At 39.7% G+C, this 13,181-nt stretch overlaps 1 protein-coding gene across 2 annotated transcripts in view; it reads left to right on the forward strand.

The window, feature by feature from the left end:
* The first annotated feature begins 458 nt into the window (after positions 1–458).
* The window catches only part of tecrb (trans-2,3-enoyl-CoA reductase b), a 16,356-nt gene continuing 3,633 nt past the window's right edge, over positions 459–13,181 (forward strand). The window contains exons 1-6 of one of the 2 annotated variants that reach the window (XM_073471718.1): positions 459–508; positions 6,070–6,120; positions 11,972–12,023; positions 12,163–12,207; positions 12,650–12,753; positions 13,157–13,181. The exon at positions 13,157–13,181 is cut by the window's right edge and continues 91 nt beyond it. In XM_073471718.1, the coding sequence (XP_073327819.1) occupies positions 494–508; positions 6,070–6,120; positions 11,972–12,023; positions 12,163–12,207; positions 12,650–12,753; positions 13,157–13,181 (292 nt within the window). In that variant the 5' untranslated portion in view covers positions 459–493. Of the gene's footprint in view, positions 509–5,838; positions 6,121–11,971; positions 12,024–12,162; positions 12,208–12,649; positions 12,754–13,156 lie in introns of those variants that run through there. The other variant, XM_073471708.1, reaches the window with a different exon arrangement.

Raw genomic sequence — 13,181 nt, forward strand, 5'->3', positions numbered from 1 at the left:
TTTTACACACAAAGAAAACAAAGAAATGCATGTAAACAAGAGAAGGCAAACATTGAATATTCACATAAAGTGCAACTGTGAGAAAGAGACGACGTTGCAGCATATAACTGAGAATGAGTGTGCAAAAAGAAATTGGCAAATTAATGGCATTGTGCCTGGATATAAAGAGGGGAAAAGTCACCAGACAGATGAACACACACTGGACCAGTGAGCATGCGCACACACGGACAGAGATGCTATTCAAAGAGCAATATAACTGAAGGGATAATCCAATTATGTTAGCATAGCAGCGACCTCTCCGTCTGCTCAAACGCCATTGGCTAGGTCGCTGATAGTGTGGGCTGGATCGCCTGAATGCCGCCCGTTGTGATTGGCTGCGGCGTGGCCTTAGTGCCCGCCCACCGTGGCCTCAGCACTCCCATATTAGTCCGCTGATTGGAGGCGGCTCTGTCACTCATCTGGGATATTAAGGGAAGGGGTGCTAACTACCAAGATGAAGCACTACGAGGTAAGTAGTGTCTAGGAAACTCTACACCGTCAATGAGGCGCGTTACGGGACTAGAATACAATTAATGAATCCAGTGTGGATTTTTTCTGTGATTTCTACAAGAGTAAACTCCACCAGAACAGTCACATTTAAAGCTTTAAACGTTAGCATTGAGGTACGCATGCTGCTGCAACATCGCCTGCCATGGGCTGGTTTCTGTGACCGGGGATTTGTGGCCTCTCATGCACGGATATGAACGCTAGTACCGGCTAATGTCGTACCTTAAAGTCAGGCTACACCTACATTTATGACGAGTTATACCTGCGTTGTGCATTTGTTAGGTCTTGAGGAAAAGCTACACGTCTCCAAGCTAAACACAAAGCCCTCTGTGTAGGATAATAGCGGGTATCATCGCCATCTCTGGCTGGAAAGAGTCATGGCGCTTCTTATCTTGTTATTACCCAATAATGCAGGTGAACAGCCAAGTGAGCAATCTATGGCAGGCGTTTTAACATTGAACAGAACCACAGTCCAATCTGTAATTACGTGTCAGATATCCATAATACAATGTCTCCTAGGTAATGTTGTATTCCCACTAGTCAGAATGGTAATAAAAGATATCCATAATAATATTCTTGCTGGTAGAAATGTGAATTCAAGATGTAGGAAATGTAAAAATCCTTCAAAAGTATACGTGGCCACTTTAACATTTTAAAGCTAGACTGGATATATTCTGCAGATATCTATAATTCAATACTTCCTAGTCATAAAGAACATTTCAGTGATCCAGAATCACAATCAAAGTCATAAAATAAGTCAGACTCTAAGTTGTCAGGAGAGACTTGCTTAGATTTAGGATGGAAAATGTGATTACTGTCTCAGAAACATCCAGGCTTGACTTAACGCAGACGCCTGTTTTATCATTAATGTGAAACATATCCTACGCTGCAGCCATTGAACTCCTGTGAGTACTGACAGCCTCGAAAACTTAACAGAGTTCCTTGAGCGCCAAAACTCATCAGACAGGATTTGAAGCAGTCTGACAGAAACTGATCCAGCCAGTGGCTGCTCCGGTTCCCCTTCATTCACTTGACAGATGCGGCTTTTGCAACCTACAAGGGGCAAAACAACATTTATATAATGAAAAATGCATTAATGAAAACACAGCTAAGTTGATCATTATTCTCATAGATCTAAAGATTTTTGAAGTGGTGAATATGTGCTAAACTGTTAAGGTATGCATGCAATTTATCATTCGGTGGTTGCACTGGTGTCAGCATTCATTTGCACTGGCCAATGTGTCAGTCATACGCCACTCCTGCGACCCCTAATCTATCTGCTCACCTTTTCATGGCCATCTTCGGTTATCAACTTTTGAACTCAGTTACTCATGGCCATGCCCTTGACTGCATTTGAATACCAAAAGCCTACACATTGGTAGTGTGTATGAATTAGGCATGGGACGATATGAAAATTTCATATCACGATTATGCTGTTCAACATAATTGTGATTCACAGTATTATTTTTGATAATCATCAGCATTTTCTTAAAACTTTAAAATAAAAGCTAAATTTGCACTAAGACAAACTGGAATCACTTTACCTTACATTTTGTTAAGAAACAAATATTTTTACTGCATCACAGATTGGATGCATCTTTTTTTTGTGAAAAACAATTAAAGAATCTTAAATAAGTTATAAATCTTCGGCACAAATGAAGGATAAATAAATGGTATTTACCTCATCTGCCTAATGTCTTTTAGTTTAGTATCCATAGTATCCGATTTAACTTGTTTTTGTGAGGGATACAATGTTCAAGTCATGCCTTTAGCCATGGTGACAGACCTTTGAGTGTTTTTAATTGTGATTCGCGATAAAATCTTTTATCGCACCATCCCTAGTATGAAGCTACAGTGTGATAATCACGGCTATGATTTGTCCACATGTCACTAGTGTACCCAGTATTACACCACGACTCCTAAGAGTCTGTGAAAGTCCAAAAAATCAAAGGTTATCCACATATTGGTTGATTGTATGGTCTCTACAGACAGACCAACACCAATGGCTGCTATTCTCTCTGCTATTACAACTTTAATTAAACAATCATAATTTGCAAACATTACTCAGTAATGATAAAGTTTATTTATATAGCACTTTTCTGAACACAAAACAGAAAATAGAGCCAGACAAGGCAGATAATATGAGAATTACTGACATGAACTGTAAAGTCAATACAACATGTGGGCGTGGTACAAACTGGTTGCAACACACCCAGGTTAGAGGTTTTTGCGTATGTGGCCAGAAAAACTGAATAAACAGCAAATAAACCAGCATTGTTAAAGCTTTAGCTGTAACAGGTATGCCGACTGTAGTCACTGCTGGGTGTGGACTATGACTGACATGGTCACCAGAGCACATGTTTAAAGATGAACGCTCACACCAGTGCTCTTTGAAGAATGCATCAAAAATTAACTCAGTGTTTTTATTTTATCAAATCAAGTGTAAAATTTAGGTTCATGGATTCAATAATAATGATTTATATTCTTCCTTTATGTAAATTGCCTCCATTATAGAGACAACAAACACATCTAAGGCTAAACTGTAAAGAGAAATATTTAAATAAAGTATTTAAATATTACACTGTTCACAATATCTTGTATCATTAATGAAAGATTAAATGTTTCCCCACTAGACCAGTTTAATCATAGTTTCATTGTATTTACACCAGGTAGCACCAGAGAGCTGCAACACTTTCACAGTGATCTGTCTTGCTTACACACCAACCAGTAGCTCGCACTTTGTTTTAAAATACTTACGGAGAAAAGACACTTCCAGATTGTCTGTTAATCTGTCTAAACAATTAATCCTACCAGATTTAAAAAAACAGCTTCTTACCTTGGGATAGGAGGTCCAGGCAACACCAGCAAAACAGGCAAAGTCTCCACATGAGCAGTTAAAGCGTATTTCTCTCTGCTTCACCCTCACCCTCAGAGTGCATTACCAGCACAGACTGTCACTGCCAGCCAGAGGCTTTATATAGATGAGATGGGGGAGGTACAGTGGCAGTGGGTATGCCTGGCACACGGAAAACTGAGATGGGGTTATTTCTCCGAAGTCTCAACTGCAGTGTCAGGTGTCATGCTTCATTTAGGCATACTTGAATGTTTCATTTGTACTGTAATGAGGTAGCTACGTGGATGGATTCAAAAAAGCACTGATTGAAGTCTTAGAAAGACAAGCTGCCTTTTTCTTCAGTTTTCATGCCACAGTCTGAGGAACAATCTCGGTTTCTTTTAAAATTAAATAATTTATTTCAAAACACTACTGATGTAAAGAACACATGAGCATTTTTATTTAAAGGTGTTATGTTCTTTTGTCCCCACAACATTTCTTTGTTGGCTTTTATCAAACAGTTGCTGCCTTTCCAAACAGAAATAATCCAGAAACCAAATAATCAAAGTACAGTAAAGTACACAAAAAGTCCGGTCAAGATGCAGTTTTTGTAAGGACAAATGGAATACATTGAAAAATGGTGCAAGGCTCATTTTCCTGCTTTGTTGCCATTGTCCTGAAAGCCCAACTCTTAAATGTGCTCTGTGGAGATTCTCTGTTGTTTTATAAGATGGTCGTTAATTTATTTCAGTGGACTTCATCTCTAAACTAAAGTTAGCTACTGTTGCTTTCTGTTAGCAGAGCAGTAAATCTGACCCAAGTCCTTCACAAAGATATCCACAATCCAGCAGCATTAAACAACTTAAACAAATTGTCCACAAGCAACCAAGAGAGACAGGGAAGCTATCATTTCACGTCATGTTACAATCCTCTCATGTATGGGCAATGAAAAATGATGTATACATGTTTTGCTACAAACTGTTACATAGAGCCCCTTTAACTCACTCTATTTATAAAAATAATGTACCATAATGTCCCTTTTTTTGAAAGTGAGAAGAAGCTGGGCCTTCAAGGTTACGAAACCATGACATTTTAAACCACAGTTAATAATGAAATCAGTTCATTATGAGCGCCACTATTGCCGTTTTTCCACTAGCACTGGCCGTGCTGAATCAAACTAAGCTGCGCTGATTTGCTTTGGAATCAAGGGTAACCTGTTACACAACCGAAAATGTTTCATACCAATTAGGGCTGGGCATTATATCTGTATTGTATTGTTATAGTGGTATGAGACTGTATTGTCTTAGATTTTGGATATTGTTATATCTTGTATGACATAATTGTTGTCTTTTCCTGGTTTGAAAGGCTGCATTACTGAACCTACTAGACTGCTCTACTTCTTCTAATTCTTGCCTTTACCCACTCAGTCATTATATCCACATTACTGCTGATTATTTATCAAATATTGCGTTGTGTTAATATTTTGTGAAAGTATCAACGGTCATCCCTACAATATATTTCGCAACATGGATATTGACGTATTTGGCAAAAATATCATGATATTTGATTTTAAACTTTTGAGGAAATTTCAAAATATGGAAATATAGCCTAAAAAAATCACAATATTATTTATTGTCTTATTAAGACCATTTTGCCTTTCACCCCTGATACCAATACTGTGTTCATTATATTCATGCACTGAAGTACATAAATAGAATACATCTCCATCCTAAACTTCCATGTTACCACTTGTGACTGTATGTCTTTCATTCATTGCGGAAACTGTATCTCGTCTGTTGGTCATTAGAGTCTGGAGGGGTGGGGGTTGGCTTCAGCAAAGGGAATGCCCCAACTAATCCCTCACAGTCTGGAGTATTATCACCCCTTGGAGGCAGGAGAGGGAGTCTCCCAATGTGAGTGACTGGGAGATCAGGCTGTTGAGTTTGGTTTGGAGTGGGCTGGTTACAGAGTTAGAAGTAGACGTTTATATTTAGCTGGTGAGAGGAAGAAAGGGCGTTAAACAAGGAAAGGGGCGGTGCCGTTTGTCAGAATACCTCTCGTCCATCTTGCCACTTACCCAGGGGATGAGAGGGGGTCATCAGGTGTCCATTTTTTGGGAGGGGGAGTTATGTTTCAAAACCAAGTTGGCGCAGCTCTGAAATACAGCTTCGGCCTTCTGCTCTAGAAGGTTCCCTCATGAGATCTACACCGATGATATACTGTAGACGGTCTGCCAGGGGGATACCAGGCATTCCTGTGTATGCAACTGTGCACACACATGTGGCACAAATGTCGGCGCTCCAGGGGTCGACTGGCAGTTAAATAAAGCAGCGCACCACCAGTGAACGAATGAGAATGAGAGGGGCAAAGAGGGAGGGAGAGTGAGAGAATGACAGAGAGGAAGAAGAGGGAGGAGCAGGGGAGAGACAGATTTATTTCCACAGCTGAGTGCTGCCCCTCTCTATGGTTTGGTGTGGATCTTGGATAGGCAGTTGAGAAGAGTGACAAGAAGAGGGCAATAAAGTGAGTGCAGGAGGAGGACTGTGGACATGGACACTCTAGCGCTAGAGGCCACTGGCAGTAAAAAGGCGGCTAATGGGGCGGTGGCAGCGGCCCCGTTAGTGCCAGCTCAAGTGCCGGTCAAACGCAAACCTGCTAAAAAAGCTAAAAAGGCTGTTGTTTTCTTTGAGGTGGAGATACTGGATGCCAAGACCAAGGACAAGCTCTGCTTCCTGGACAAGGTAAGAACTTATTCAATCAGTATTTAAATATGCTTTTCTAACCTCAGCTTTGCAAAAAAGTCTTCTCCAATACTGTTTATGTATGTTTGATTTCCTTGTGCCTTTGTTGTTTGTCTGCCTGTTTACTAAATGCAGGTGCTAAGCGCAGCATGTCTGGTCCTGTGGTGTTTGTGTATGTGAGTCAGACGTTTTCTAGAACATTGTTGAGCTGCTGTAGCCCTCGCTGTCAGTCAGTGGCTGTGTGACAGCCAGTCTAAATGCACACTGGAGCCCCTTTTATACATGCAGGGGAAAAAAGGCTGTAATGTTGGAGTTGTTTGGGTCAAATGCTTATACTGGACATCCTCCTCACATCATGAACAGTTGGGGAGACAATAACAGAGTAACTCACGATACGATTCACGGTATGTTGCTGACAATCACGACAGCATCACGGTAGAGCGATTTTGCGATAATTGGTACGTTGCAAGAGGAAAAGTGCGGGAATTATGTTTGTTTTTATTCACTGCATTGTGGTGTCAGTTTCAGAGTTTGACATGAACTGAAATGTATTCAAAAGTGCATACAGTCTTAGCTTTGTGCCTCTTTATCACACACTGACTGCAGCTTTTCCATGTTCATGTGTGCCATCATTTCAATGTAAAACAGCCAAAATCAAATTACTGAACTGCCAGAAAGCAGAACAGTTCTGTAGGTAAAAAGTCTGAAGGAAGGGTACAACTATGGCTGACTGAAGTCTGTTAAATCAGTGTAAGTTAAGTTTACAGAAAATTTACACCGCAAGGAGTTATGTGGAAGTGACTCTGGTAAATGAAATTGTCAGAGGAGTCTTTTTAGAACATCTGCATGTATTAATAAAATTGTCAATATTTGATGCCAGTATCGAAAATCGGATAACAACAAGTGATATGATATACTGCCGTACTTTGTCCCACCCCTAATGAACAGATTTAGTATTCTTGTCGAAGCAAGAACACAGCTGGGTGCACGACAAAAGCAGCACATGTAGGAAAAAGAAATTTGCACACAAAACAAGCTCTGTCGCTTTTACAGAAGTAATATAACAACGAGTTTTGTGGTACAGTCACATTTGGCCAAAGTGATATTGACCGATAGACTCAAGTTGTGTTTACAGCCAGGATTAAAGTGTTTCATTGTTGTATTAGCCACATTTATTTTGGTAGGACGTTTAAGCCTGTTGTTTTACAAGGTATATTTACAGGCGTTTGTACTTGGCTCGTACTTTGTTATTGCTGTGTTAGACAGCTTTAGTTTGTCAGTGCCAGGCCTGTAAGTCAGTGCCGTTGCATTAGAAGGGTTTAGTGCGATGTTGGTGGGAGGTCTGTCAGTGTACAGAGTTGCATCGGCCAAGTTTACAGTGGTGTTAGTCTGTCAGCCGGGGCAGACTCAGCTTATCAAAGACTGCTCCTCAGGACCACCAAGTATAAAGCGCTATCCTTGCCGGATTATACCCTGTTGTCGGATTAGCGAGTTTCCATGGTGATAGCAGGTTTAATCTTAACACCTTTTGGAGAGGAAGTTTAACAGAAGTGACCGATATAGATCTGGATGTGGACAGGGGGGCCTTTGGGGGACTGGGCTAAACTAACAGACCGAGTTAGATATAAAACTGTATTCCTGTATCATGTCTGGGTCAGGGTTTATACAACAGACTCTGAGTGAAGCCTCAAAGAGCGGGGGGGCTGCTGGGGTTACAGAGAGGTGGCTTCTCAGTGATGTCATCCTGCTGAAAATGGCCCGTGGTGCTCAGGTCGACATCAGCAGAAGCCAAGTCACTTACAGCAGCAGACCTTCACACTTCAAACATTATGAAAGTCTAAAACATAAATTGTTTTTTTTTTTAAAGTAATGTGGTGCAACCAGAATTGATCTTAAAATTAATTCATGTCCTTTGTGCAATATGAAGTTTTTAGAAAACAAAGTAATTGCGTTTATTTTGAGTTTTTGTAAATAACGATCTCTTATTTTTGCTCTTTGGTGTCACAGTCACCTTCTTAAAATGTAGTAAACAGACTTCATTTTCCTGTATATCATATACAACTGATAAAAATGGTTTTAAAAATAGTGTTCACATAAAGGGGGCGCTGTGAAACTTCTGTGTTGTGCTGGAAGTCGCTTGTTAGTTTATGTAAGCTGACATTTCTAAACTTGCGTTAGCTGCTGTTGCGCTTTGTTAGCGGAGCAGAGAGAGGCACTGAGACAAGCCACTCGAGAATGTGCATTAAGTCACATCCTTCACAAAGAAATCCACACTCCGGCAGCATCAAACAACTCAAACAAACCGTCCACGCCAAGAGAGACGTGGAAGGTCACATTTTTCACTTCACGTTACAATCTGTTCACATATGGGCAATAAATAAATCACTAATACATTTCAATTAATCCATAAAGCCCATTTAAGCATACTGTAGCACTTATTGATATTTCAACCACAGAAACTTTTTTTTTTTGTGAACAACTTTTTTATTGCTTTTCGAGGAAAACAAGTACAAGTAAAAGGTACATTGCAATCTAATAGAAATTAAGATAAGGAAAATAATGGATAAAAAAAAATAAAATAAAATAAAAAATAAAAAAGGACCAGGCGACGACCCCCCACCCCCCCAAATTTGGATCTATATAAAACTCTTACAGGATAAGACAGACCATGTTTTAACAAGAGATGCAAATAGACATAGAAATTACAGCAATTCCTTGATCTTATCTGCCATTGTTTGCCATGCTAGAATAGTATCAGCTCCAGCACCGTGCATTCTTGCCACTGAAAGCTCCATATTTATTATGTCAATGTATGTGTTAATCCACAGAAACTTTATATTTTATTTTTAATTTAAAACAGTTGACACACGATGACTAGTAGCCGCAAATGACATGAAGACCTCATATCGTTATTTTAAGAGATCTATAAACAATAAATATATAAAAACATAGATTTTATTAATATTTTAAATAATTTACATGAACGCAAACATTTAATTAACATTTTTTAAATAAGAATCTGGATGCAACACATATAATATTGTTATGTAGTTAATTATTTTTTTCAGTGCTCTTTGGCCTTTCACACAGTTGCGTGCAGACTGATAACCTTAGCTCGAAGGCATGTCACAGAGCACAGACAGAAAAATCAGCCTTTCTTGCTTTAGTCTCCTCCTGTGTCACACCTTTGCTTGGACAGGGTGATTGCTTGTTGGAACACATCACAGAAAAAGAATCTTAGCTCTTCTAGTTCAGCCCAGCAGGGAAGCATCAGCTTACTGCTAAAATGTTTTGAGAAACCTGTCACTGAAGTCATTAATGTCAAAGGCTTGAGAGAAATTTGATATTGATGTCTGAGCTGCTGTAATGATGTAATGTGTAGATAGTATTGCTGGGTTTGTTTTTTGCATTAATGAGGAATTTCCTGATGCATTTCCATTCATTTCAGTGTAGTATCTTGCAGTGACTTGAAACCTGTCTAAAACAGACAATCTATCTCTATAGATAATGAAGGAAGGGATGCTATTCACCACTCTAAAGCAAGAGTGAAATCTCAGAGTTTAATTTCATCACCTTCTGAAATGAATGGTTGGATCAATGGTTGCATAATAAATTGGTTAAAGGCATTTACAGATCCAAATATATTGTAAATGTTTGGGAAACTGGCCAGTAATGGATGACATGTAATCAGGATTATATAATCAGATTATAAAATTAGTAATCGGGTCAGATTACATTTTGAAAAAATGTGCAATTAGATTTTAGTTATACTGCCATGGATTACTTTGATGATTTTGTCTTTAAAATATGCATTTTTTTAGTTTTTAGTTTAAAACTACTCAAACTTTTAAATAATCAACAGAGTTTTAAGAAATAAGTGTTGATTTCTACTGACGTTAGCATGCTAACACACTAGCCTCTGCCCATCCTGTCTCGCAATAAATGGTAAAGGACTGACAACACAAGTCAGCATTCACCCATTCACACACCCATTCATACACTGGTGACAAATGCTACCATGCAAGGTGCCACCTGGTCATCAGGAGTGATATACATCCATGGAATAGCCACCAGCAGCAATTATGGGTTCAGTATCTTGTCCAAGGATATTTCGACGACTGCAGGGGCCTGAAATCAAACCACCGACCTTCCGATTGGTGGGCCGCCCCAGTACAGCGGTACTGTATGAATTTGACTGACAGCACTAACACTGAATTTTATAATGAGACCTCGACCCAATCTTAGTCACTGAATGAGTCACTGAGCTGAATCCTAAACTAAAAGCCATTTCATCTCACAGTGGCTGGCAGCCAGTGGGCAAATGAAATGTAGTACATTTAATTAAGTATTGTACTTGAGTACAGATTTGAGGTACTTGTACTTCATTTGAGTACTTTTTTCCAACTTTACACTTCTACTACATATTAGAGGCAGACATTGTACATCAACACTACATTTGTCTGTCAGCTTTTGTTACCAGTTACTGTTTAGATTTTGTATAGCTTCCTTCCCAGTGAAAACCATGTATCTCCAAATGTGGTGATTTTCAATTTGAATGTTATTGATTCTGAAATTGATTCTCCTACTTATTAAGCTAACTAAACTGTTCAAAAAACCTATTGGATTCATGGAAAACACTTGGTCACAAAGCTGAAAACAGGCTGTTTTTCTGAAACCATGAAAAGTTGAGTTCTTAGAGATTCGTGGTACTCACAGGACAGTGATGCTCAAATCACATGATGAGCTTACACACTATGGTGCAAGGCTGTGGATTAAACTAGCCAGCAGTTTATAAAGGGGTTAAATTAAGCACAGCCTTAAACTTATACAAGAGGGTGGGTGGTATCTCAGCCACTCCACCCTCCTATCACTTGTTTCTGCACTATGTAACTTCAGTGAGAGGGTAGGATCACAGCGTTACATACATGTTTTCAACACGAAACATTGTTATGACGTAATGAGTTTTGTTTGTAGTCAGCACCTACATTACGTCTGACAAACTGTTACCGACCTGGGAGTTGTATTTATGACAGTGGTGTTGCACTCAGAAACTGTGGGGGGCGCCAAATCACACAAAATGCTGATTTCTACATTATGTTGCTTTAATACAAAACACAGTAGTAAAACACTGTTAGGGATCATGTTACTGCAGGATGAGTACTTTTATTTTTGATACTTTAAAGCGACATTATGTAGAAATTGTCTTTTTTTCTGCACACCAATCTCAGTTTTCAGGACAAATCTCAGAGCCTGGATGTACAAAATGTTAAATAAATCAGATAGAGATCTTCTATTTATAAATGGAGGCTTTGTAAGTCTACAAGAGAAGGGTCTTGGAGAGTTCTGTAAGTGGCTTCAAGTCAAACCGATTAATTTTTTTTATGAGATAATGGGATTTTGTGGTGATGTCCCGGAGGTTTCACTGGTCTGGTATCCCGCCTGTAACAACTGTGTGTGTCCAGACGTGCCTGTGTGCTCTTCATGTTTCTGGTTTGTTGTCATTGTGTTTATATTGGGGCAGTTGGGCCATAGCTGGCAGCCTGGCACAAGGTCGTGTATTTTGGCTGTGGTTATGTGTATATGTGTGTGTATGTGTGTATGAGTGTGCGTGTGCCAAGGCTCTTTGAAACCCTAATACCAGCTGTTGAATACCCCACATCCACTGGGTGTGTGGGGCAGAGCCAGAGCTAAATTTAACATTTATCGCCATCATGAATGGAAAACAGGGTTATTATCTGTTCCTGTGTGTGTGTGTGTGTGTGTGTGTGTGTGTGTGTGTGTGTGTGTGTGTGTGTGTGTGTGTGTGTGTATACATGTCCCTCCACTTTATTTATTGTGCTGTTATTTGTAGGTCGAGCCAAATGCCACCATCGGGGAGATCAAGTCTATGTTCCACAAGAGCCGTGAGTGCCACCTCTCTACAGGCGACTATAGCCTCATAAACCTGATTTAAGATTGAGCAAATCTTCAAGCCACACACAGAAATGCTCACTTTACACCCCGTCTTTAGATGTGTATGAAGCATTTATCTGTGTGTTTCAGATCCTCAGTGGTACCCAGCAAGACAGTCCATTCGTCTCGACCCCAGTAAGTCAGCCAAAGTGTGATCTATCGGTATACTTAAAAGGGGCACTATGTAGTTTTGGAGAAGAAATTCAAACTCATAATTTTAATATTTCCAATATTAATGAGGTAATAATACAAACTATATAAGTTTGTATCCATAAGTGAATAAACAAGCTGTTCTCAGAGGAAAACAAGGTCCCCAGAACACTTTTTGAAGCTAGAAACAAAGTAAAACAGTATGAAACTGTGTTGTCCTTTAAGGTCAGTTTGTTTATTCAGTCATGAAAACAAAGAGTTTGTTTATTTAGTTTGTTTAGGCATAAAGAATCAGTCAATGAAGATCTTTCTCCTCTGATTAACATTTCTTCCCCAAAACTACATAGGGCACCTTTAAAGTAAATGTCGTACTACTTCTCTTTGCAATTATAATTTACTCATTAAGTAAACGATGTGTGTGTCTCAGAGGGGAAGTCTCTGAAGGACGAGGATGTTCTGCAGCATCTGCCTGTGGGAACCACAGCAACCTTCTACTTCAGAGACCTGGGAGCCCAGATCAGCTGGGTCACAGTGAGTACAACAGAAAGCAGAGCAAACACGGGAACACTTTGTGCTGTCGCAGTCAGGTCCAACAGTCCTGACAAGCCCATATTCATCTGAATGCGAGTGGGTTTAAGCAGAACTATATTGAGATTTCCCGCTGGGTAAAAAGGGAGTGTGTGTGTCAGAAGTTTCCCTGTGACCCTGAGGTTAATTTGCTCTGGTGGAGTTCACTGTTAATGTTAAGGTTGTGTTGGCTCTGCTGGGATTTGGAAGAGGGGCAGGTAGACGAAAGACAGAGCAAGCATAGAGGAGATTGTGTATTTTTTCTTTCTAACACATCTCCAAGCCAATATATCAATAATACCACTATATGGATTAACTGAGTCTCCAAGGCTCTGACTTATCATGTCTTTTCTTTCTTTTCTTTCAGGTGTTTCTGACAGAGTACACTGGCC

This window comes from Pagrus major, chromosome 1 (genome assembly GCF_040436345.1).
Source record: "Pagrus major chromosome 1, Pma_NU_1.0".
Taxonomy (NCBI): Eukaryota; Metazoa; Chordata; class Actinopteri; order Spariformes; family Sparidae; genus Pagrus; species Pagrus major.